Source organism: Pempheris klunzingeri, chromosome 18 (genome assembly GCF_042242105.1).
Source record: "Pempheris klunzingeri isolate RE-2024b chromosome 18, fPemKlu1.hap1, whole genome shotgun sequence".
Lineage (NCBI taxonomy): Eukaryota > Metazoa > Chordata > Actinopteri > Acropomatiformes > Pempheridae > Pempheris > Pempheris klunzingeri.
Window position 1 is genome coordinate 17,563,632 of NC_092029.1, and position 26,470 is coordinate 17,590,101.

The window sequence follows — 26,470 nt, forward strand, 5'->3', positions numbered from 1 at the left end:
TGATTACAAATCAACATGTCAAAACAAATTTCTGGATCAGATTAGAAGAACATAAATTTAGCTGCTATTTTTGTGGTGGAAAGTAGGCCACAAAAAGCTGAATTCAACTAATTACTAAGCTTTTGACGTAGTTAATGACTTTCTGAGTCAGAAAGGTTGTGCACAATAACACAAACCCACTGTGAGAAAATGTAACTATCAAAAATAAATACTTCTTTGAGTAATTATGCTAAAAAGTCAAGGAACCTGGCCTCTAACTTATCCTGTCTCCACAGTCTGACAGCTCTCATGGTCGCCTTGGACAGCCAACAAAGTGGGTCACCATTAAGTAAAAACACTCCCTAATTTGGACAAAATCTCGACATTTCATAACAAGTCTTGCAGCTTTTTTGTGTGAATGTGGGTAAATTAATGCAAACTGCATGAGATTTGTTTTTGTCCAGGGAAAATTAGGCAAGTGAGCTCCAAGTGTTGGTTGTCGTCCAAGTGGCTCAAGCCTCAGAGGCCGGGGGAGCTACAGCATCAGGCTGTCAATACCTGAAGAAGGCCAGAACAGGGAATGATATTACTAATGTTTATCTGGCAAGCAGGAAGGGTCTGGACTGGACCGCACTGAATGACTGGAGGGTGACATTTAACAAGTTCCATCTGTTTGTAAAAAGTTCTTTAAAAATGATGTTTTTCATATTGTTTCTAGTCTCTTTAATGTTTTCTTCTTTTGACTCTTGCATTGTCTTTTCTTTTTGTAATTTGTTTGCTTCTAATTTGATTTTCTTGGCCAGTGCACATTCATACTTGAAATTTGGTGAGCATACAACCATATAATGAAACCAGTTTTGTCTGTCGTGCAATTCTTAGAAATATGTTTATTTGCGCTCCTACCGCGTGTTGAGAGATGAAAAGATTGATGTCACTCTCATATCAATTTGGTTAAATATAAGGCTTCAGCCAGCAACCGGTTAGCTTAACTTAACATAAAGACTGGAAGCAGGAGGTAACAGCTTTCCTGGCTCACCATCCTACCATCCCCTCTAAAGCTTCCTAGTGGGTCTGGGTGTCATCCTGAATCTGAAATTGTAAAATTTCAGCAAAACACTGACTCATCTCTCTGTTTCTACATGTGTTTGTTTGGCTCGCTGTGACATTAGAAATGAAAATTAGATTAAACTCCACTGTGGGGGAGCTGGGTTGTCCTGTTCCAGCAACAGACAATTAGACTCAGCAAATAAAAAGTGACCATAAATCGTTAAGTAGGGGGTATTTCAACCCAAGTGAGAACTGAAGAGTAGAAAATAAATATATTAACTGATCTATAATTCTGTTGCTGGCTTGGCTTCAGGAGTTCCAAGGTGAAACAAAATTTCTCATTAGAGTCCAAAGCTGAAATCATTTATATTTGGATCCCTGTAGCTGCACAGGTCCACTGTAGAAACAGCCTGTCAAACATTAATCCCACAACACTTAAAGTTGGACTCTTGAGATCAAATTGTCAGCCGCCCACTGAAATTGAGAGCTGTTTAAGTGTGCGGTTGTATGTATTATGCTTACGTATCACTTCCAATCGCTCTTGTAATACGTCAACTGTCAAGTGAAAATTGCACAAAATTTTACAGTGCCCCCAAAATGAAAAATAGATTAGCTGTTTTGTTACAAGTTCCATGCATGTGGGAGAACGTGTTTCAGGAATTATAATTGGTACATTATTGGACTTAAGCCTCCGCTAATGTTGGACATTTATGATTTCTAGACTTTATCCTAATAATCAAAAAGATTCAGTACTAATATTCTTATCTGTTCCTTTTGGATTCTGGCAACCATTGAATGATTAACAGAAACATACACTGCTCAAAGAAATTAAGGGAACACTTAAATAAAACATTGGATCTTGATGAACTAAATATTCAAGTTAAAAATCTTGACTGTACATAGTGTAATTCGTTGAGGACAAAATGACGTAACAATAGAAACCAAAATCCATGTGCGGATGGTGTCCTGGGGGACTCTTTCACGTCTGTCACATGTGCTCAGTGTGAACCTGCTCTCATCTGTGAAGAGAACAGGGGCACCAGTGGCAGACCTGCCAATTCTGGTGTTCTCTGGCGAATGCCAATCGAGCTGCACAGTACTGGGCTGTGAGCACAAGTCCCACTAGAGGATGCCTCATGGAGTCTGTTTCAGTTTGGTCAGAAACATGCACACCAGTTGCCTGCTGGAGGTCATTTTGTAGGGCTGTGGCAGTGCTCCTCCTGTTCCTCCATACAGATACCAGTGCTGCTGCTGGATTAATGCCCTTCTACGGCCCAGTCCAGCTCTCCTCATGTAACGGCCAGTCTCCTGGTATCTCCTCCATGCTCTTGAGACTGTGAGACTTGATACTGTGACGTAGCAAACCTTCTTGCGATGGCATGTATGGACTTGCCATCTTGGAGGAGCTGGACTACCTGTGCAACCTGAATGGGCTGTAGGTACTGCCTCCTGCTACCAGCAGTGACAAGGACACTAGCAAAATGCAAAACTACAGAGGAATCAGTCAGGAAGGATAAGGAGAGACCAATCGTCTGTGGCCACCGCCTGCAAAACCATTCCCTTTTTGGGGGCTGGCTTGCTGTTGCCTCTCCAGTGCACCTGTTGTTACTTTCATTTGCACCAAAACAGGTGAAATTGATTCACAATCATCAAAAAGTGTTTACCTGCTGTAACATAAGCCATAATCTAGTGCATACCCAGCTAACCAGCCTAAACCTCCAGTATCACCTCCAGGCCAAGAAGCACTTTAAGAGACGCACACACACTTGCAGAAGAGAGTGTGTGCGGGTTGCTGCACGGCGCATTTTGGAGTCCTTATACTCTAACTGTTGACTTAAGTCATTCATTGTTAATTAGAAGACCATAAATCCAGATGCAATAGAAAACAATTGTTTCAGCCTGATGAAAGATCTCAGAATGACCACAATCTGGGATCCATTTGCTCTTTTAACTCAGAAATACTTTTCAACACAGCAAAAGATTGTGATCCTCTCAGAGACTGTATGACAGGTTCATTTTGTGTTAACACCCAACATATGTGGAGAAATGCAGACTTTTTCCACAGACTAAACTTCAGCGGTCTTGGGTTACTCTGGTGCTCGTTTTAGTAAGTGATCATACAGGTATGCACTGTATGCTTTGAAGTGTAAAAAGATCCGAGTCAGGCATGAAAACGATAACTCAGCCGCGAGAGGCTTGTGACACAAAAGGGCACAACGCTGTGATTTGATATTTCTGACAGCCAATCACACATGGTCTCAGTCTTTCTCGGAAACCTCAAACATCCGTGTCTTGTAGATGATGTGAGGAAAGAACCCATCTTCGACGGTTCTGTAATGGGCAGAAACAGCATTCAGATGGTCTATTTGATGTGAACACCACTCAATCACTCGTCACACGGAGTACAACCGTGATGGTGTAACACAAGAAGAATAACATTTGTGGCAAAAAACTGAGGTTTGAGGTCATTAATGTTTTTCTCTCTACCTGAATCCAGATTGGTGATTTTTGGATGAGGTTTCACTTTACCCAGCACAGGACACAAGCATGCACGTAATGGTTTTCAAATCCTTTTGATGTACACTAAGCCATGTGTCCCTTCATTGCGTGTCGGAAACCGTGAGATTACGCTGAAAAGAAAAACAGAACTACTTATCCTTTAAACTTCCCACGGCACTTTGCACAGAATATCAGGTGGGGCAGAGATGTATGAGGCCCATAAAGTCATCAGCTCGTAAATTTTTGTTCTAATATTGCCAACTGTTGGTTTTGGATTATATGCGCTGATATATTGTATGTGGTTGTATTACAGCGGCGGTGTCAAGGAGGATTTTCTTTACTGTGACTGTGCAACTGCACAGTTGCATCTACAACTGTATTTTAATACAATATATACAGTAATATATCATCTCTGTTTCATTTGATGCTATTCATAAATGAACCATGCTGCATTCAGCCATTTAAAACATTTTTTGTAAAATAAAAGATGTTAAAGTTTAAATCACATTTCAAGATTTAGGGTCTCTTCTCATATTAACATACTTTGAATGCAATCATTTAACAATGCCTGTATGAAGCTAGCCCCAGTTTGTGCCTCACATAGGTTGTCATCACAATACATTTAATTTGATCAGAAAATACAGTTGCAACTTTTTATATTGCAACAGACTTAATATTTTTTTCTTTTTCTTCAAATAGTTAGAAGTTTTGATGATTCTGGAAGTAGCTTCAGAATAGGTGTATGAATTTTTCAAAGATCGTCAGGTATGGGTATGTATTTTTAGGGAAACTAAGATACTTATCATTGTCACTCCAGTGTTTATGGTAATGTTAATACACTACAGACACAAACTAGGGCTACGTCCCTCCCACTGCTTCTTATCATAGCATGGACAGTCCAACTGATGTGAATTGAGACACCACAGCAGATATCTGAAACAGAGGAATACAATCTGGTGTTGCTGAAGAACACATCACTTAAAGTACACCCCAAAGGCACTGGGTAATGCTTTCTGTTTCTAAAAACCGTATAAATTAATAATGACTAATACATTCAGCAGTTTGTACTCCATCGTTCTTTCCAGTATCCTATCTGCTTCACCAAATGCAGATTCTCCATGGAGATCATTAAAGCGTGAGTTGTCATTCCACTACTTTGGGTTCATTAAAGTGCCCACAGAGACTCGTGAACAGTCTGACAAACTGCTGCTGCTTTATTACTCCAAATACATTTTCAACGTGTACATACGTTTTCTGCATCTATGAGCATTGCATTACAGTTGAAAGCAGCAGGCAATTTATAATCCAAAGAATAAAAACTTTTCTACTGTCTAAAAAGGTTCAGTGGGAGAAGGTGGTGGAAACATCTGAGAAAGTGTCGCTGGAACTGAAACGGTAGTCTGTTAGCACACTAATTATTGGGAATATTACTGTAAGTTGTTCCAACATACTTACCTGCAATGGAGTCCATAAAACACTTAATTTCAGTGTTGAATCTTTTAGCAGATCGTGCTCACTTTACTGTTTAAACATACTGAACTAACCGACTCTCTACTAGTTTGTCTGCACGCATGTGTGGTGAAATTAAAGGCTCGATGCTTTAAGCTACGTCTTGTGCTCCTTACAGAATGTTATTTTTTAGGGGAATTTAAGTTGATGAAAACTCCACATCACAATGTTTTGCTGTCATTAAGTTTGTTCAAGTAGAACAGTCAACAACATATATACATATATCCAACAATTGTGTATTTCTATCATAATAGAAATGGTGTATCAATACTAAACTATTGGCCAATTCATGCAGGAAGTACAGTGTAGCTGTGTCCTATATGCTGTAGCCTGTGCTGTGATCTGATGTGCACCTCCCCAGAAATGTAACTACATGTCATGGTAGCATAGACTGTGATTGGTCCACTTTCCTCATCCCTGTCTCTCACTGAGCACAGAATATTCACTGTCCTTCTGCCGCGATCAGTTCAGTTGTCTTACAGTACACACCATCTCTCTCTTTTCTGTGTTGCAGTAATTTCAGTAAAAGTAAGTATTGTTCAATATCTGTTAGCTCCAACTCCAACATGATCTGCTTTGTTTCAGATGTCACTGTTTGAGGCACACAAAGAAACTCAGTAGGTAGAAACCCTACCGCCAACTAGTGTTTTGGCGATGTAACTGCAGAGCAACACTGACACACCACCGCACAGACTCATGGGCAGCTGAGGAGGAAAAAGTACTTTTGCCTTTTTTCTGAGGATGTCTACATCCTAAAAACAGCATTGGATGCAGAAACAAACAGACCTGACAAGGACCTCTTGTGGCCATGAAAATTGTGGCTATTGTCTCTCAGAAGCAAAGACATGCATGATGTTGTTACAGCAGTAATACAGCAAAGCGTGTTATTTGGACACAAGTTCTTTAAAACTGTCTCTTTAACCAAGAACTTTCAGTCATCTAAACCTAACCAAACCATAGTGCTCAGAAAAATATGTCATCCTGCTGATAGGAGTGAAGGAACTGAAAACGATGTGTTTGGAGGCATAACAACTACCACTACCATGTTTTGACTGAATGTCACTTCCCTCTTCACGCTTTTACACTGTTAATTCATATATGAGCTCTTACCTGTTTTTTCTCCTCTGTCTCCTCGATCCCCCTTCTCCCCCTTGAACCCTCTTTCTCCTCTGTCACCTGAGGACAAGACAAAAGCATATAGATCATAAAGACTTTACTGAGAGACATCAAAATCTGAAGGGGTAAAATATATAAAATATATATTAAGAATTTAGGCATGGTCTACATGAAACATGACTAAGGTTGAGTTTTTCACTCAGATTTTGTTCTTATAATCTAAATAGAAAAAGCCTCTGTGTATAACATCATGACACACAGGTTCCACCGCAGGTTTTAGTGTAAAAAAAATAACTGAAACCATATCAAATTTGGATGACACTATAAATATTCAGTAATATGTTGTTTTTAATAAAAGCCCTACCTCTTCTTCATGCGCTCACAACCTACACTTATCATAATGTTTCATACTCTGACAACCGCAATATAGCACACAGGGGGGCAGAAATGTATATGTGCAAATGAAATAACACAGCAGCGGCTCAACCATCGACAGGTTTAAATTTTAAAACTGTTCCTCCACCTCACACCCATTTCCTCTCCCTTGTACTCCTTTGTATATTTTCAGAAAAAAAGCCTCTAAAATAGTCGGCCCTGTAATTGTGATATGGACATAAAATGTGAAATTATAGGACTCCCACCCTGTGTCTGGTGCTTAATTTACCTCTAAAAGTTGTGGTTTTGTTTTTTTCTGCTGTGGAGTGGAGGTGAATGAGGTTGAAAGAGAGGAAGCAGAAAGAGAGAAGACAAAAGTATAGAAAACTGATTTTTTTGGACTGAAATAAAGGTACCAGTGACAAGGTAAATTCTTAGAGCGTCCTTGCAGTGTAGAAGTTGGCATGTTGGAAAAGTTAAAACTCTCAATCAATGTAAGTAAAAATCCTCTCCTTGTGGTTTTTGCAAAATTACGGTACCTTTACGCACGACACCTCCCTCCAATCAAGCAGCTTGGATACAGCAATTTCTCATTTGTTTCCATTTCAAAGTATGATTCTATTCCAAACTCCAGGGAATAACCTCCAAAGCAGGAAAGCGTCTGTTTCAGTGCCATTTGTTGCTAATTTTCAGCCATGAAGTTTGAAACCACAAGTCTGTTTTTGCCATGAAGCTATAAGAGGATCAGCCTCAAGTCGGCATTTATCCCACCTTTAATTTGACTCTTTCTTCACATCCAAGACCACAGGGCACATGGCACCCTGTTCCACCTACCATGTGTTAGTGTATGTGTGTTTTCTTGTCGGAGTGGCGTAGCAAACACCACACCCTGTCTGTGACACCCTCAGCTGTCAGAGTCACCTTAATCTTGACCACATCCTTAACAACTAAATAACACTGCAAGAAAAACCCAAACACACTGGTAAGCTAATGCCGTGCCACAAGAGACAACAGATGCATTTGATTTAAAAGTGCGCAAGTCATTTTGCATGCTGGTGGCCCTGAAGGGCAGAAATTAGTAAATGTCAGAAATCTAATAAGTTAAACTTTCACTAACTCATGTTTTTATCTTGGTTAGCGGTATGGCTGTACGGATGGCAAAGTCAGGATGTTGGTGCACCAATTATGTTCAAACTGACATTTTTCAATAGCTCTTGGATGCATTAACATCACATTTTGTACAGAAATCCAGAGAATTAATCCAAATGACTTTGGGGATCCCTGGTTTCTCCATTAGTTTGATTTATAAGGACATCATGAACAAAAACAATGACGTTCTCATCAGCTTCGAGTACTTTCTGTTCAGTGCGAATTAGCAAATACTGGCAAGATAGCCGGCAAAACGTTGGTATTTTAGCTTACTGACGTTAGCATTTAGTTAAGAGCATGGCTATAGACACTTAGTCTTGTTTATAATAACGATAAATCAGATTAATTTGTTTACGTTTGATGGCAGTGACAAAACCAATTGCCACTCACCAAACTCTGCAGCTCTGCTGAGCTTTTTAGCTGTTTTTAGCTCGTTCGTCATTGCAAACAGCTGTTTACAGTGAACAACCATTTACAGTAAAAAAGCTCTATTAAACCCACTTCACACAACTTCAGCACCAAATAGCACAAGAACAAAGCTGGTCATGTTTTCTTGAGGAGTTGGTGGGGACCAAAACAAAGCTAAAATGTGGGTGAATATCGGATTACATTCAGTAAATAATCAACTGTTTGATCACGTGATAATGTTTCAGGGCCGTGTGTCTGTCAGCTTGTTACAGAGGTTTTTCTCCTAAGAGGCCAAGAAAGTAATTAATTCACCTTTAAATGCCAAGAAATGACAAACAATATTGTCAGCAATCACAACTTGTTCGACTCGGTTGATCTGTGATGCTTTACAACTCAAAGAAAAAGGCAACATCACTGCTCAGTCTACCCTCCATTCATCTATAAAAAGAAACTGTGAAGCTTCCCAGTGTTGGTTTAACAAGCATTCAGTATCCCTCCTCCCTCCACAGCTGAGCGACTCTGTTACTCTGAGGCCCCATTCACACCAGAACGTCTACAAACTCTTCACCCTTCACTGGTTTGTTAAACCCACAACGAGACCCCAGATGGGTGAAAGCACAGGCAGACATTGTTGTAAACTGCCAGAGTGTAGATGGCCAAACATCCGCGAAGATCCTTGTTTTATTCCATCTTGTCTCCATTTTTTTGGGAAAATGCTTGTTTGTGTGGTCTTTACATAATCAACTTGTCACTCAAAATGTATTGCTGGTCTTTTGTTGGTGACACTCTTTTCATATTTGCTCAGCCATTGTAGCTTTTGTTGCCCATGCAAATTTTCCATGTTTACTTCTGTTTACTTAGAGGAGTTACATCAAATTATAACATACAAGCTATGACAACAAATGACCTGCTCTTGCACATTTCACCGATCAAAACAAACACCATACACTATTGCCTATTATTTATGAGAAATGATGTCAATCTGTATCTGTGTATCAGCATTACGTGTGAAGTTTTAAACCAGGACTCCATTTAACAGATGACTTTGTTTCTTGCCAAAAAACACAAGCTGTTTGGAGTAGAAAGTTTTTCTAAACTGTATATTTGTTGTTATAATTCTGCTGCCAGTAGTTGTTTCTGTGGAGCATTCAGTTGCTCTTGTGGAGTCTGTGTATGTTTATTAGGTTAATCACTGTTTTCCTATGGATCCTCCAACCGCAGCATTATGATGAGCTCAAGAATGTGTAGTGACATCAATTAATTTCAGTGGAACTGACCAAACAAGCCGTCCTGACAGTGCAGACCTTTGAGGAAACGGAGAGATCTTTACATCTTTTGAATAAACTATGTGAACTTATAGTCCTTTTGTTAAATGAGCTAACCTAACTGACAATTACTAAGCTTGTTAACTGAGAGCTGAAATTTGAATAAAACACTTAAAACTAATTAAATGTAATGTAAATTTAAATCCAGTTTCCTTTTTATTTATCTTTACCTTACATTTTTTATTAATGGTATCTCACCTTTTTCTGATTTGTAAACAACATAATTGAATCAGTTGTCCAATACTGGTTTTACAGTTTCATAGCTGCTTAAAGCGAAGACCACAAAGGTCAAGTGCTGCCTTAAACATTTATTGGAAGCACATATAGTAACAGTTACAGCAATCAGCATCTATCTGTATGAAAATATACCAAGTGGAATATGGTGCAGAGCGTTGCTGCTATGATAACCAAGCGCATGTGCGCACACAAAGAAGACAGCAGATCAGCCTGGTCCAAGGTTCTGAGAGCTACTGGCCAACATAGGGACTATGGGGCTCCAACACTGGACATTTCAGCCAAACCCAACTCTGATCGGGAACAGCTGTTGGCTTAACACACATACACACACACTACACATACACGCACAATGACATGCTGACCCAAGAAAAAGACTGCAGCGCCTTATCGTATTTGTCATGGCTGTGTTCTCCCCAAGAGTACCATGTGTGTGTCTGAGTGTGTTTTTGTTATCATTGGCACTGTCCAGCTAGTGATGCCAGAGTGGAAACATCTACACCCCGGGGGTTTATGTAGATATAGACTGGTCTGGATAAATGGATGAGTGGATGGAAGGAACGGCACAGAGAAAGGAAAGAAAGAGTATCGTATGTTTAGTGAGAATTATTCAATTCTAAAAGTTGGTCACTTTTGTAGCAGATTATTGTCATTTCTACTTGGAAACATTGAACACTCATGTTAAACAAGTGTATATTAATAATGTGTAATGGAAAACTACTGGAAATGGAGAATTTCCTATATTCTCTTACAATGCATGAAGGTATATTCAGCTGTCTTGACACTATTAAATGCTCATCACAGACTTTGCATCATACATAAAAATTATATGCGTTTAAACTCTCAAAACACTCACAACAGCATTTACAGTATAATAATTAGCCTAGATGAGTGGTTGCTGTGGGCGTATATACCTTTTGAAATAGTAAACAACTCTCCTCAACACTCACGTCTACACTGAAAAATGACAGTGGGTTTATGGAGGGGGAGTGGCCTGATCAGTGGGTGGATTAACAGGCACTGAGGAGTTGGAGAACAGCCTAATGGATCCTTATATCAAATCTGAACCATGCATGCATTGAGAGAACTGGATATGATGTTCTGAGAGTTGTTCTTGATGTTTTTAGGCTCATAAGGATGCACATCAGTGTGTTGACAACATTCAGTTGTGAGTTGTACATGACTGATGGGAGAAACTGGCTTTTTCTACTGATGACCTGTTGGATGAGTGAGTAAATGACTCATTTTAATGTTTCTACTATTGTTGCCCCTTAAAGTACACAACCTGATATTTGTATGCTGTGATTAGTATATTATACTTTGATTATAATAATTAATTTGTGGCTTTAAGTTCTTGTGCTTCCATATGTTTCATGCATTCTAGAAGAACGTCCTTGGCCACAACAAAGGATCAAGCTGTTAATATGTTATCAATACAACCTTATAAAGCATGAAACGATTCATATGAGAAATAAAAGACATACCTCGAGGACCAGGAGGTCCAACGTCTCCTTTTTCTCCCTGAATACCGCTGACCCCATTAGGCCCTTTGATTCCCCGAGGGCCCTGATTGCCTTTTTCTCCTGCAAACCCTGAGACACAAACACATACAAGCTTGTTTTCAATAAGTGATTAATAACCATGCAATAGGAAAAAGTTTGTGGTCATAATATGTTACGATATCAGTCATCAGAGTTTCCTTGGCATGAGCCATGACACTATTCAAAGTGCCTTAACTGTTGTGGCTTATATCCGCTTTAAGGGTAAATCAAGTTAAAATCACTTTATTTTCAAATCCATGTTTATTTCCTGGCAGTTTTAAAATAACTCTACTAAATACATCACAGCTGGAGTTGATTCTCATTGATTCCACAAATAAAACAATTTCGAAACTCCTTCTAATAAGCATTTGAAATGGGAAAAACCTCCAATCAAACCGAATCCATAAATGAGGTGAGCTGCTGTGGTGCCAATCAGGAAGGAATATAATGAGGAATTGATCTGATTCAGGTTAATTGTAATTTCTAAATCATTGCAAGCCTCTACCATAGCAATTTGAAAAAAAAAACACAATATGAGGACTTTATGATCACATCACATCATCAGTCTTGCTGCTTCCTGTCCTCCTTCTCCACCTGACATCATTTATAGAAGACACAAAGATGTTGGAAGTAAGTAAGTAAGTAAGTAAACGCTGATGTTCTCACTTCCTCCATCACCTGCCAACGCCTCAGTCTCCGAACGCTTGCTGACGCTGGAAGAATAACACTTTCCTTTGTTCTGTTCCATACAAAAAAAAAATCCCGCCAGCAAAGTCCTACTCTGTGGCACACAATGAGAACTTCTGTTTACAGTAAGCACCCTCAAATGTCTCAAAATTAATGGGGTTATAATGAGTTATTGATTGCACTGTTGGAGTGAGCACAATCTTTGTCAAATGTCGCGGTACCCTGATATGCTCTGATTACTACTCAGCAATCTGAATGAAATAATTAGACTGAATGTTTTAGAGCCAGAGACGTAAAACGAAGGGATGATGGATGAAGTCCTTCTGCTGTAAAGGGCCAATAACTCCCTTCTCCAAAAACCCATTTGGGTTTTGCAATGAGATTTTGGAAGGAGAGCAGAGGTGTTCTTTGTGTACTGCAGGACAGTCCAACAAGGATTCAACAAGTCCAAAAGGATTTTCAGAGAATGAGAGCAATGGCAGCATCATTTTGCTTCAATACAAACAGATTATGTAGGCCTGCTATGTATTTTATTTATTTTTTTTATCAAAAAACACAAATGATGCATCTTTAAAGGTCCTCTACACGTCATCACAACTTCCCTTTACTTAACTTTGTCTATCATATGTACACAGTAAAGGACAATAACACCTTTATACGATAAGTCTATTTTTCATTGATGGATAGTTGGTGAATCACCAAAGAATGAAGCGATGTGTCAGCAAAGGCAGTGAAGAAGAAACAATGTAGGATTCAAGATATCTTCTTAAAAAATGTCTTTTTTAAAAAGAATATTCTTTCGCCAAAAAAATAATTTACCACATTTGTTAGACCATAATAACAAGAACCACTGAATAGAAACCTTATTGTTCTTTTGTTTGTTTAAAAGAAAACTCCACAGGGAGCCTTTCATTGGTGAAGCATCATACAAGCATCATCTGTCTCTTGTTTGGGTCTGTTCAGGTTGGCACTATTTCAGACTGACTCAAATTTTCATGGAGTTTATTACAGGCCAGCTCTGACTGTCCTCTGGTTCCTTTGTATGTCTCCCTGGGAGGGGGATCCCTCCTCTGTTGTTCTTCCTAAGGGTTTTCCTGGTTTTAGTCTTTGTTTCGGGGGGTGGGGGGTGGGGTGGTTTCCCATATCTGAATCTTAGTCTAAGGATAGACGATGTTTTATTGTATTAATGTTGAAATCTAACGTCATTGTTCAACAGGACTATCTGTATTTATTTTATATATCATGTTTTAAATCACATATATATATATATATTTTTAATATAAAACATGCCAATATGTTCAGCCACATTTACACAAGACAGTGTCCCAGTGCTAACATGTGGTTTTTGTGGTTTCCACTGACTGGTTTGAATTCCTTTTTACAAATGTAGGTCAAATTTACAGATTAAAACCAACTCTGATCCTGTCCAACACATTGCTTGTATGCCACAACTGGTGAAGCCTTCAGAGACTGACCATAAAAAAAGTCACCTTCCCTAAGAGAAGACAGCTCTTTCTAAAGACCACAGCTTAATTAATGGTGTGGGTAGTTCTGTTTTGGTCCTTATTTTTTATTTTTTTTACTTCCCAACAGTTAGAAATTCTTTTTATTCTCCTTTTCCAGGAACTAAGGCAGTGCTGGGGGATTGCTTTCAGCAGGAAGATAATACTTCTTGGAAATGTCATGTGAGAGCTGCAGTTCATCGGCTCAGGAATGCGGGATGCATGATGACAGGGAAGGAGCTGAGGGGTGATGATTCAAGAGGTACCAAGCTGGAACGGGTCCCTAAAACATCTGGATTCATATTGTTGTTTATATCTTACAGTATTTATGAAAAAAAAAAGTCAGTGAGGTGCCAGCTCCGTCTGGATGAGGGTTCATGTCGTGGTTTTCGGTGGAATTACCTGCAAGACAAAGACAGATGACCCGTCCCCCCTGGCCCGGTCCACACCCTGTCTGAAAATAAATCCCTGCCCAAAGTCTGGGACCTTATTTTCTTAAGAGGATTTATATTTTTATTCTCTGTGCTCGTTGTATTATTAATGCACCTGAATGTAATCACAAAAGCAGAGGTAATACCACTAGCCAAAGTCTGTTTTATGTAAAAAGTTATAGCGGGATTTTCACCTTCCATGCCATTCAAACTTAAATCCCCTTCAGTAAAAAAAAAAGCTTGCAACTAAAATTTTGGTGTATACATTGGACATTTATAGACCAGGTACATTTTATGACCCATGGGCTCGTAAAGCCCATCCAGAAACCAAGCTGGTGCAAAAACACCAGGGACTAAATCAGACAATCAGACATTTTCTGGCATAGTGCTCATGCGTCTCTGGCTTCACATTTACTGAATCAGAAATTGTTTTCACACCCAGAAATTCCTGATTTTTCCTTTCTAACATGCGCTACAGAGGTTTCAGCGAGATGCTTTGAATTCAGTAATACTACACCATTACTCACAGACTGAGGATTTGTTTTCAGTGGCTAGCTTCGAAGAGTTTGAAACCACGTTGTTTAACTCATCAGCAACATTTGAAACAAAAAGGGATAATTGTAATAAGTGCTACACTTATTAAATACTGCGTAACAATTTATGCCCGAGTTTCTCAACCTTCTCTGTTGTTTGCTTTGTTTTAAGGCTCCCACACTTTGAGATTTGTGAAACCTGAGAATGACATGTTTTTATAACCTTGAACTTGAGAAGTACACTCTACACTGACTTCACTGAAATTATGATATATTATACTTGATGTAGCATGCCCTCCAAAGGTAACAAAGTCTGCCCTGTTAGTGCATTATGCCTGTTTAACTCATACAAGCATCTAAGTGTAAAGATGACAAGTTGTGGTTTTATGGGAGTTATGTGCCAGACCATTTCTTGCAGTGGCCTCCTGGAGTCTTGTTGTCACTGTGGTTATGTGGTATGTGCCTGAAACATTTGGGCCGTCAGGATGTCCCTCAGTCTTCATATTTGATGGATAGACGTGAGAGTGGAGTCAATGTTCTTATCTAACTCACTGCTAGACCACAAGTAAGAGTATTTCCTAAAATCTCAAACCATTATAGGTAATTTGGACATTTTCATGTCACGTTTAAAAAGTTTTGATAAAATTCAATAACTGATAGTTAAGTTTGGTAGTAGTCTGTTTGTACCCACCTCTCAAGCCTGTGAACCCAGGGGCCCCAGCTGGCCCCAGTGGTCCAGTATCACCCTTCTCTCCTTTTGGCCCTGGAGGACCTGTGGAAAGAAACACAAGTGTAGTCATGATTGATGCCATAATGCCTTGATGATACCACACAAACAATGCAAATGCTGATGCAAAATCTGCCATTTTCAAGCCCTTTACCAGGATTTATAAGATCAAATGTACTGAAGTGAAGAAGAAAAGGCAAAACTGGGCTGCTGGTGTTTTGTCCAACATGTTTTCAATGCTGGTGGAGACTGTGGATGAAGTTGAAGAAAAGCAGAGTAATTGTCTGCTTTTCATAGTTACAGAAAAAGATGCTTGACACAGATAAATCCAGCGTCACTAATTACAGCAACTGAAAAGTGAACAAGGATTTGATTAAAGTCCGAGTGAAGTTGAAGAAGTGTACAGTTTTAACATTTTTTACATTTATACAATGGCTATGTCTTTATGTTTTGAATCCATTTATTCCAATGAAATGACTCTGTCTTAACTTTACATTTGCTGTTCTGAAAAGTCTCCTCCTGGTGAGAAATGGGAGCAGACGCAGGGTTTTGTTTGGAATAAAAAAAAAGGTAGAAGTTTAAGAGGCACTTGATCCACGCTACGTGTCTTTATTATTACAGCATGTTTGGACTGCTTATCATCAAAGATGTTGCCAAAAGCAAGGCAGACCTGAATCGTGTGGATTATCACTTGAAAAAGGAACAAATGGGACAAAATTTGTTTCAGAGAGCAACATGTGAGCCTCTAATTCCTGCAGATAATGATTTTATCAGTGTCAAGAAATCCTAGTCATATTCATTATAGTTCACACACACACACACGCACACACACGCACACACACACACACATGCACACACACACACACACACACACACACATACTGAGTGACACAGTGTAGCAGCGAAATGAAGGCCAAACTGGGTCTTACAACTGGTCTAAGGATTCAGTCCAAAACTTTTGCTGTCCTTGGAGAGAGTGAGTGAAAAAAAAGTAAATAGTGATCAGAAGAGGGTGAGAGAGGATAGGAGGGGAGATAGACAGATAGATAGAGAGAGGGAGAGAAAGAGAGAGAGAGGGGGGGGGTCTGGCCACAATGAGAACCACATGTTTAACAAAGTGGACCACAGCACAGCTTGTGGGAATGCTTAACAATTGGAGGCTTATTAGTGTCCAGCACATGTCCAGCGGTTCTGATCCTTCATGTTCTTCACTTGTGACGCTGAGAAGCTGCTGACTGGCTTTGAGATACAGATCTGCCTGCTGCTGCCGCGAGTGGCTTCACAACTGCACACACTTAGCTGGGGACCGCAGGTCAGGAGACTGTGAAAAGGTCACATTAGAGGGGGAGGCTGGGGGGGCTGCTACCTCATCTAAGCGTCCGTGTGTGTTCTTGTATTCTGAATTCTGATTTTTTCATTCCCTTCTTCACTGCAGATTTTTCAGCTTTTGTAACCAAACTACCTTCAAATTTGTGGTGCTAAAATCACCTTGGGCTTTTCGAACTTGTGGGCATTTTTTCTGACATTTTAAATAACAAGTAAATAATTATTGTGAATGATTAATGATTAATCAGGTAGCGATTACTTGCAGCCCTAGTTAAGTGTAAGTTAGGGCAAGGATCAAAGCTGCTGCAAATTAATACATGCCTGATTTAGAAAGTGGGGTTTCTGTAGAAGGGAACTTCTTTTTGAAGTGGAGGTCACTCCACAAAGATCTGAGGGTCTCATGTGACCTGAGCTAACCTTTGGTTCGCAGTTTGATGTTCACCTCAGTTCTGGTTAGAGAGAGGCTGCGACACCACTTTGGCTCCTGCTCACTTTTTGATGGACTCCATTGACCCATGAACTGGCTGCAGCCAATGACATAACATGAACAACAGATGTCACAGTTTTGGTCAGTTGCTCCAGTCAAAACATAACATATTTGGTTGAAAAGAGCTTCATTATGTGAGTGTATCCTACTTCTTCTACTACTTGCAATTTCTGACTAGTGGGTTTTTATCTTTATTGTTATTAGCCACCACACATCCGTTATCTATACAGCTTATCTTTACAGGGTCACTCTGGAGCAAATCCCAGCTCACACCAAAAGGCAGGGTCACCAGTCAATCACAGGGGTGACACATAGAAACACACAGACATAGATAAGTCTTCGGACTAAAGCTAGAGTACAAGGAGAAAACTCACAAAGGCATGGGGAGAACATGCAAACCCCCACGCCATTAAATTTCTTCTAGGCAATTTCAAATCATGTGTCATTAATTTTGCAGGTATTTGGTCGTAAACCTGATGAAGTTATAACAATTCATCCTAAGGGGAACATGAATATTTGTGCCAAATTTAGATAAGTAAGCAAAAACAGCAAGTCATCTTAAGCAGCAAGTCATCTTAAAGAACAAAAGCTGAAAAGAACGACAAGCTTGTTGCTTGTTGATAAGGACGGGTGCAAATTTTAGGGCCCATGAAGACATCTGGTACTACTTCCTACTGATTGATGCTGTATTTTTTTCTTCTCTCTTTGTCCGCATGGTATGGACCATGGCGGTAAATCATCTATGGGTACAGCAATCAGTAGATCAAAACTTAAGAGGTAATTAACACCCCAAAGTTTCTCTTTAACAGCTGTTTGCTGAAAGACATCTGAATTCACTACTGGTCTCTGAACCCTTTACAAAAGTCTGGATATTTCATTCAAGTTCACATTTCAATGCCAGTTATTTATTGGCATTAACACATGAAATGTTACAATTACATTAACACATTCTAGAGAATGCATTTGAAATGTCCTCACAAGCACTATAACACAACCGTGTGACTGTATGCCTAAGCTTTGGAGAAGACAGTTCACCCTGGTGGTCCTGATGAAATTGGGTCCTTGTTAATAGTTTGTTTTAGCAGAGTTTCACATTATTAATCTCCTAGCTTTCAGAGTCCCGGTTGTTCATTCAGCTGACACTGTTTCAACAATAACAAGCCCGGCGGCCCCTCCAAGTTCAGCCTGAAAACATCCGCCAACGCCGAGTCCAAGAATACAACACTCCAGCCTGCAGGGTGGAGACCAGCAGAGCAGTGCAGCTTGTCTTTTTTGTGTGCTACACATGTCTAAGAGACAGAGTTTCATCAGAGATCACAGCAAAGTGACATGACATGTATGTAAGAGGAGATGGGAGTGTGTTGTGAAATTCATCACTATGACGAATGACACAAGGCATCATCGGGGTTTATGTTATTTGAGTATACAGTCATTTTAACAAAGAACAGATGGTGGTCAGAGGGAGGCTAAAATGTTGAATGTATGTCCTTAATCTATTAGGACAGGCTTGTGTTAAAAAGTGATTTGTCCTGATGGAGGATTTAGAGCAGAGCTTTTCTACAAAGTGCCTTGGCTTTACAGAGTGATACTGTTACAGAGACATTTACCGTATTGACCCAAATATAACACAGCATGTTTTTCTGGAAATGATGTTTGAAACAGTGGGTGTCAACTAAAATGAGAAGACTAGACAATTATTATTACTAGTGATGAGTACAGATACTCAGTCTCAGTCTTCTTTTTCATCACCCCTCACATTACAAGGCAACAAGTCAAAAGTCATAATAAACAGAAATGCTAAATACTCTCACATTAAGATATGTGATCTACAGTAAGATATTCCATCTTGGTTTAGAAGTTCTCCTGGTTACCTACTGAAAACTGGCATAAAAACAAATCTCTCAGTTTTCAGCAAAGCTTCAAACAATCCTCATTTCCCTTGAGGAACAAGGAGAGGCCTTTCCTATAACATGGGTGAAATTGATCACCTTCGCTGCAAACAACAGGGACGTTATCATACTTGAATCTGGACAAATCTAAGGACAATAAGGACATAAATGCAAAACGCGGAGAAATGTATTGATTTTGTTTATGTTTGTTACTTTCATTTATAAGAATAAATTAAATTTTTTCCTAATAAAAAGTGACCACAAAAAAAAACAGAAGAATGTGAATTGGATGCGAGTCCGTGAGTCTGGGTGTCAGCGTGTCAGCCAGCCTTGACAGACCTATGGGACCCTTCACTTGTAAAGTAAACATGCCTCTCAAAATGTACATTAATGGTCATCAGACGACACAGAGGCTGTAAATGTTTCCAGACCTCTGCTCACTCGAATCAACTCATAACATGTGACTGACTCGTCGGAAACTCCTCAGCAGCTTTTAGCAACAGCAGGTCATCCATCCAACTCTGTACATGTCACCATCGCTGTATGAAAACCCTGTGACTTCTGGCTTGGTGACATTAAGATCAGGATTTCAATGAGATTTGCGTGCAAAACCTTGAGAAACACTGTTAATTATCTACAGAGAAAATGAGTGTAGACTGAGTAGTCAGTTGTTTTCAAATGTGGGTCATCATGGCACTAAACATAAAGCACCTGAATACTTGGCAACGTTATCAACCATCTAGGTTTGAACAAAGGTATTTAAGCAACAGTTTGAAATGAAATGATCAACTGTCAGTCAGTAACAGCACAGATCTTTCATGTACCCATCATGCTATGACAGCAAAGTCATAACTTTAGAAACAAATGCATTCAGCTGTTCACAGCTTGTTGCTTTTCTCAGTGAGATGAGGACACTCTACAGCTCTTTGTGTTGATAATAAAGCCATTAGATAAACTTGTGAAACAGGATGCTTTCTTAGTTTACATGTTTGAAATATGAGTGCTAATCTTCACCATAGGAGAAACAAAAAAAAAGAACTCCAAAAAAACACGTGAGTCATTTTTGGAAGGCACTGGCAAAGGACCTATTGATTGTCTGTGTGCTTACATAACAGTGTGTGGGCCTATTTGTAAATGTCAGCAAGTATCTGCAGACATAAATAGAGGGAACTCAACACGTATGTATATAGAGACACGAATACTTCTGTCAAATTAAAAGATAGTTGTGAAACACTAGTGGAAGGCGTTTGCTTCATGCCAATTAAACACTTAGACCAGAGAAACAAATCACACATATAGGAGAAGAGTGGAGAGAATGAGTAATGAAAGTAGGATCCCAGTGCTGCATTTAACATGGTCGACCACTTCAGATTATTGGACAGACTGCAATATTGGGTGGGACTTTCTGGCACACTGTCAAACTGGTCCTATTTGAAGGACAGGGACTACTTTGTGTCAACTGATAATCACACATCTAATTGTCCAAAAATGACATGGAGATCCCCAAGGCTCCAGTTTCATGCCTCTTCTGTTTAACATCTACATGTTCCTACAAGCTAAGATTATGTAAAACAACAAAATGTCTTATGCAGACAAAACATTTATATAACATCACCAGGTGACAATGATCCAATAAAAGCACAGAGAGGGTACATTAAACAAAACAAAGTGATTAGATGAGCCAAAATATTCTTCTGTTAAACAAAGATAAAGCTGCTTTCAAAGCCAACGAATGACTAAAAGTCAATGCTCAGATTCAGTTGTGTCAGAAAACCAACCAAGCCAGAAGTTCCAGTGTCATCATGGACTCAAATCATTAAGATAATGACAAGACCAGTTACCTTAAGAACAAGAATAAAAGGACTTATGTCTCAGCCAAGGGAAAACTCGTCCATGTGTTTATCTTCAGTAGGTTTGACGACTGTACTGCTGCCTTTACAAATCTCTCTCAAAGGTCTCTTTTCATATGACGTCTCCAGATCTGGAATTGTTTTAGTAGCTGCTCTCTGAGCCCTCTGGATATTTTCTATATATTTTATATATCTACATCTCAAAAGGAAATCAGACTGAACGTGCAAATTCAAGATCTCACCAAAACCTCACCAAGCATTTATATAACGGTAAAACTATTTCCTTGCATACATTTTGAAAAGCTCTTCGCCACAGTTTGCTTTTAGTAATTATTCTGAATATTTTTGGATTGCCCACAGATCCCTGTGGAACTCCAGCGTTAAACAAGAAATGTAGCATTGTTTACATCTATGTAATCATTATTACATAGATATTATATTATAATTATTACAATATGATTATTAAAGTAATTCTGATTCTGATTCTGATTCTGATTCTGATTCTGATTCTAATAGTTTGCAGTTTTCATTATGGCCTTTGATAAACTCCTGCTTATACCGTATTCAAGTTGCAATCAAAATCATACATAATGCCTTAGTAGGCACATGTTCAAGTAAGTAATACCATGTTATACAATAATTTACTGCTTGGAGAGGTAATGCTTCAGATTTGTGCAGCTCTCATCAAAAAAGGACTTCAGGCGGTAAATTAAAAAGCTTCTCGTCTGTCTTTATCACTAATACAACAGGGAACACGTGTGGCATGAACATCACTGTGTGAGTCACAGAGGAATTAAAGGCAAATGAACTGCGTAAGAAAAGAAGAGAGCGTGGAGAAAAAAGTAGGCATGAGAAGGGAACAGAACAGAGGAGGATAAACATGGATAGAGATGTAAAACATTTCTTGGCTAAGGTGACTGTGCGCTAACAACAAACAAATGGGCTGAGGAGCTAAAACTAATGACAGAGCTGAGGGGTTGAGTTTTCATTCTCGATGTAGCGTCTAAATTTAACCCACAATTGTTTCCAGGCTCAGGAGAAGCGGCATCCCACCCACATGTGAAGCAGACCCCAGATCAGGGGTCCTATTCGGTTTGAGTTGCCATCAATCAGCTCGGGCCGCGTCCCCTGCCAGCATTACATCATAGCATACCTATTCTGATTTTAACAAGCCAGGGAAGTCATTTTGTGCCCTGGCAGCGAGAGTTGTACCACGTCGGGACTAATCAGATCTCAACAGATTGGAGGAAGAACATTCAGAGTTGCTCAATACCCCAGGGTAATCTCACGGTGTAAAATCACGTTTGCATGCTAGGGTCACTTGCATTCAATCGCACTGCAAACATCTATTGGCTCAGACGAGCTATTGCAAATGATGTTTTTGGATCACAAAGTTCCACCCCAAAGGGATTCATTATACGAAGAGTTAAAGTTCTCATGTTCCCCAGCTGTGCTAAAGTTTTGTATGTTCTACAGTGGCTATTATGCATGATACTGTTATCCTTAAAGTTCCTTGTTTATCTATTAATTTCATATTCTATGACGTATAATTCCTCTTTTCTGCCATAATAAGATAAATTGTGTAAAATGGTAAAGCTTTGTTTAGAGTCTCTTCCTAACTATTTTCATTGTTTTGTTTTTTTATCTAAATATATGATCACCTTTCACCAACTTTCCAACTATTCTTTTCTTTTTTTTCCTATTATTCTTTTAGATCATCATTATATGTTGCCAAACTGTTGATAAGCAGTGGCACACACAGAGTATTTAAGGGTCAGATTTGAAAATGAATAATGGACATCTTTATCTGCCCAGGATTTGGATCAGACTTCAGGTTGAGCTAAACTGAAGGGTATTTGAGTCAAACATACAGAGTAACTTAGGCCATTTTTCAATAAGGCTGAGGATTCTCACGCTGAGCTGAGCTGAGCTGAGCTGTGAACAGCCCCATTGATTCATGCATGGGAAGGTAGAAGGCCGTGATGACTTGTTGGCCAGATGCTGCCTGCAGCTCCTTAGCTTACAGCTCATCTCTGCTTGTGCTATTCTTTTCTGCAGGTCTGAAACTGATCTGCTGATCAAAACCTTTACAGTATACAGTAAAATAAGGCTGATATTTGAAAGTATGTAAACACATTTGCTGCTTGGTCCAATTAAACTGGGTCCGTGGAAAAACAGTATTCGGTGTTGGTTTTAGTTTTAGGTTTAAGGTTTAAAGTTTATACCACCTATACCGTTTGTCTGGATATGTTTTAAAGTGTATTCAGGATCGCTTCACAGTAAAAATATAGCAATTTAAATGCTGCTGCAAAAAGAATGGTAAAATGTAACCCTCATATCTTTTCAGCCCGGTGTTGCCCAGTTCTAACTTAGGTCTAGATGCCTTTTGACCTGTAAATTACCAAATCAATGCTTTCTGAATAGAAGCACTGAAGCTAACCCACGAGGACACTTAGAGGGAGAATTTGGGTTGATGAGAGAGGTACTTGGACTTCTCAAGTGCCCCTCTGTCACAGTTGGGCCAAAATGAAGCATGGAACTGTCCCCATTGGGAGCAGCCAAATCCTGGTCAAATGAAATTGTGAAAAGGAGGTCTTTTGAACCCAGAGCAGCAGTCTGAATAGACATCTATTTTCCTTGGCTAACCTTCTAATATGGTGACATTCTTGAGGGCCATGGAGTGCTCCCAGTCCTTCAGGCGGAGGTCCTCTGTGATTGTGTTGAGGATCTCCATCTCGTTCCTTAGCTGGGCCTCCGTGTGGACGTGGGTCACCCATAAACTGCTGGTGTCCTCTGTTATGTTGTTGATCTGGATCTGAACAACATGGGTACAGGCAGAGGGAGTGTTTACAGCAGCAGTTTAACAATTTAAGAGTAAGATTTCTTCACAAGTGTAATAAAAGTTTGCTGTACCTGCAAGTCTTGTATCTTCAAGTGGTGAATGCTGACATCATTGCTGAAGGTGTGATTGACAGCTCCCACAGTCCAATTAACCTCATCCATTTTCTCTCTCAGCCTGCTCACCTGTCCTGAGGTTTCCCTGAAAGAGGAAACAGACAGAGCTTCATTTTCTTTCTTTATTCATTGTGATGCAATTACACTTTCATGCTTTGGAGATGAGGATCCCTTTGATATAAATGTATACCTGAGCAGGACGTCCTGGTTGCGGAGCCAGGTGGAGGCTCGGGACACCTCCACACTCAAGCCCGTCACGTTCCTGCCGGTGGAGCTGCTCAGAGAGGACAACCTGTCGTCCAGCTGCACAAGGTAGCCCTCTGACTGAAGGGAGTGAGCCTGGATGCTCCTCACTTCCACCTCCAGGCCCTGTGGATGAAACAGCTTCTTCATTGCTATCACAGTCCTTCATCATTAGCAGTGAATGTTGTATACATTTCTACAAAATGCATTCAGGATCTAGAATTATTTATGCGCCTATCTTCTTATTATCGTAATATTCACTGTTACAGCCACCGGCTTCATGTGTCTTGTTGTTAAGTTGCATCAAATGGAAATACTTAAGTTCCATCCATCCATCCATCCATTTTCAACCGCTTATCCGGGGTCGGGTCGCGGGGGCAGCAGTTTTAGCAGAGATGCCCAAACTTCCCGGGCCCCAGACACCTCCCCCAGCTCATCCGGTGGGACCCCGAGGCGTTCCCAGGCCAGCCGAGAGACATAGTCCCTCCAGCGTGTCCTGGGTCTTCCCCGGGGCCTCCTTCCGGTGGGACATGCCCGGAAAACCTCCCCAGGGAGGCGTCCAGGAGGCATCCGAAACAGATGCCCGAGCCACCTCAGCTGGCTCCTCTCGATGTGGAGGAGCAGTGGCTCTACTCCGAGCCCCTCCCGGATGGTCGAACTCCTCACCCTATCTCTAAGGGTGAGTCCGGCCACCCTGCGGAGGAAACTCATTTCGGCCGCTTGTATCCGAGATCTTGTTCTTTCGGTCATGACCCAAAGTTCATGACCATAGGTGAGGGTAGGAACGTAGATCGACCGGTAAATCGAGAGCTTTGCCTTTTGGCTCAGCTCCCTCTTCACCACGACGGACCGATACAGCGACCGCATTACTGCAGACGCTGCACCGATCCGCCTGTCGATCTCACGCTCCATCCTTCCCCCACTCGTGAACAAGACCCCGAGATACTTGAACTCCTCCACTTGAGGCAAGGACTCTCCACCGACCCGGAGATGGCAAACCACCTTTTTCCGGTCGAGAACCATGGCCTCGGACTTGGAGGTGCTGATTCTCATCCCAGCCGTTTCGCACTCGGCTGCAAACCGCCCCAGTGCACACTGGAGGTCCCGGCCTGACGAAGCCAATATGACAACATCATCCGCAAAAAGCAGAGATGCTATCATGCGGTCCCCAAACCGGACCCCCTCCGGCCCCTGGCTGCGCCTAGAAATTCTGTCCATAAAAATAATGAACAGAACCGGTGACAAAGGGCAGCCCTGCCGGAGTCCAACATGCACCGGGAACAGGTCTGACTTACTGCCGGCAATGCGAACCAGACTCCTACTCCGGTCGTACAGGGACCGGACAGCCCTTAGCAAAGGGCCCCGGACCCCATACTCCCGAAGCACCCCCCACAAGATGCCACGAGGGACACGGTCGAATGCCTTCTCCAAGTCCACAAAGCACATGTGGACAGGTTGGGCAAACTCCCATGAACCCTCGAGCACCCGATGGAGAGTGTGGAGCTGGTCCAGTGTTCCGCGACCAGGACGGAACCCGCATTGTTCCTCCTGAATCCGAGGTTCGACTATCGGCCGTATCCTCCTCTCCAGTACCCTGGAATAAACTTTCCCGGGGAGGCTGAGGAGTGTGATCCCCCTATAGTTGGAACACATCCTCCGGTCCCCCTTCTTAAAAAGAGGGACCACCACCCCGGTCTGCCACTCCAGAGGCACTGTCCCCGACCGCCAGGCGATGTTACAGAGACGTGTCAACCAAGACAGTCCCTGTACATCCAGAGACTTGAGGTATTCAGGGCGGATCTCGTCCACCCCTGGTGCCTTGCCACCGAGGAGCTTTCTGACCACCTCGGCGACTTCGGCTTGGGTGATGAACGAGTCCACTTCTGAATCCCCAGCCTCTGCCTCCTCAATGGAAGACCTGGCGGTGGGATTGAGGAGATCCTCGAAGTATTCCTTCCACCGCCCGACAACATCCCCAGTCGAGGTCAACAGCCCCCCACCCTCACTGTAAACAGTGTTGGTGGGGTACTGCTTCCCCCTCCTGAGGCGCCGGACGGTTTGCCAGAATTTCCTCGAGGCCGACCGGTAGTCCTCCTCCATGGCCTCCCCGAACTCCTCCCAGGCCCGAGTTTTTGCCTCCACAACCGCCCGGGCTGCAGCACGCTTGGCCTGCCGGTACCTGTCAGCTGCCTCAGGAGTCCCACGAGCCAATAAGGCCCGGTAGGACTCCTTCTTCAGCTTGACGGCATCCCTTACTTCCAGTGTCCACCACCGGGTTCGGGGATTGCCGCCACGACAGGCACCAGAGACCTTACGGCCACAGCTCCGAGCGGCCGCGCCGACAATGGAGGTGGAGAACATGGTCCACTCGGACTCAATATCTCCAACCTCCCCCGGGATCTGTGAGAAGCTCTCCCGGAGGTGGGAGTTGAAAACCGCAGCGACAGCGGGTTCCGCCAGACGTTCCCAACAGACCCTCACGATACGCTTGGGCCTGCCGAGTCTCTCCGGCTTCCTCCCCTGCCAGCGGATCCAACTCACCACCAGGTGGTGATCAGTTGACAGCTCAGCCCCTCTCTTCACCCGAGTGTCCAGAACACACGGACGGAGGTCAGATGACACGACAACGAAGTCGATCATCGACCTCCGGCCTAGGAC

General features: G+C 41.4%; 1 protein-coding gene across 1 annotated transcript in view; it reads right to left on the minus strand.

Annotated features, from left to right (window-relative positions):
* Positions 1-26,470, minus strand: part of scara5 (scavenger receptor class A, member 5 (putative)) — a 74,125-nt gene that overhangs the window by 12,071 nt on the left and 35,584 nt on the right. Inside the window, exons 5-10 of the mRNA XM_070849809.1 lie at positions 23,760-23,938; positions 23,528-23,654; positions 23,261-23,429; positions 15,027-15,107; positions 11,126-11,233; positions 6,145-6,210 (exon numbers count right to left, since the gene is read on the minus strand). Of these exons, the coding sequence (XP_070705910.1) occupies positions 6,145-6,210; positions 11,126-11,233; positions 15,027-15,107; positions 23,261-23,429; positions 23,528-23,654; positions 23,760-23,938 (730 nt within the window). The remainder of the gene's footprint in view (positions 1-6,144; positions 6,211-11,125; positions 11,234-15,026; positions 15,108-23,260; positions 23,430-23,527; positions 23,655-23,759; positions 23,939-26,470) is intronic.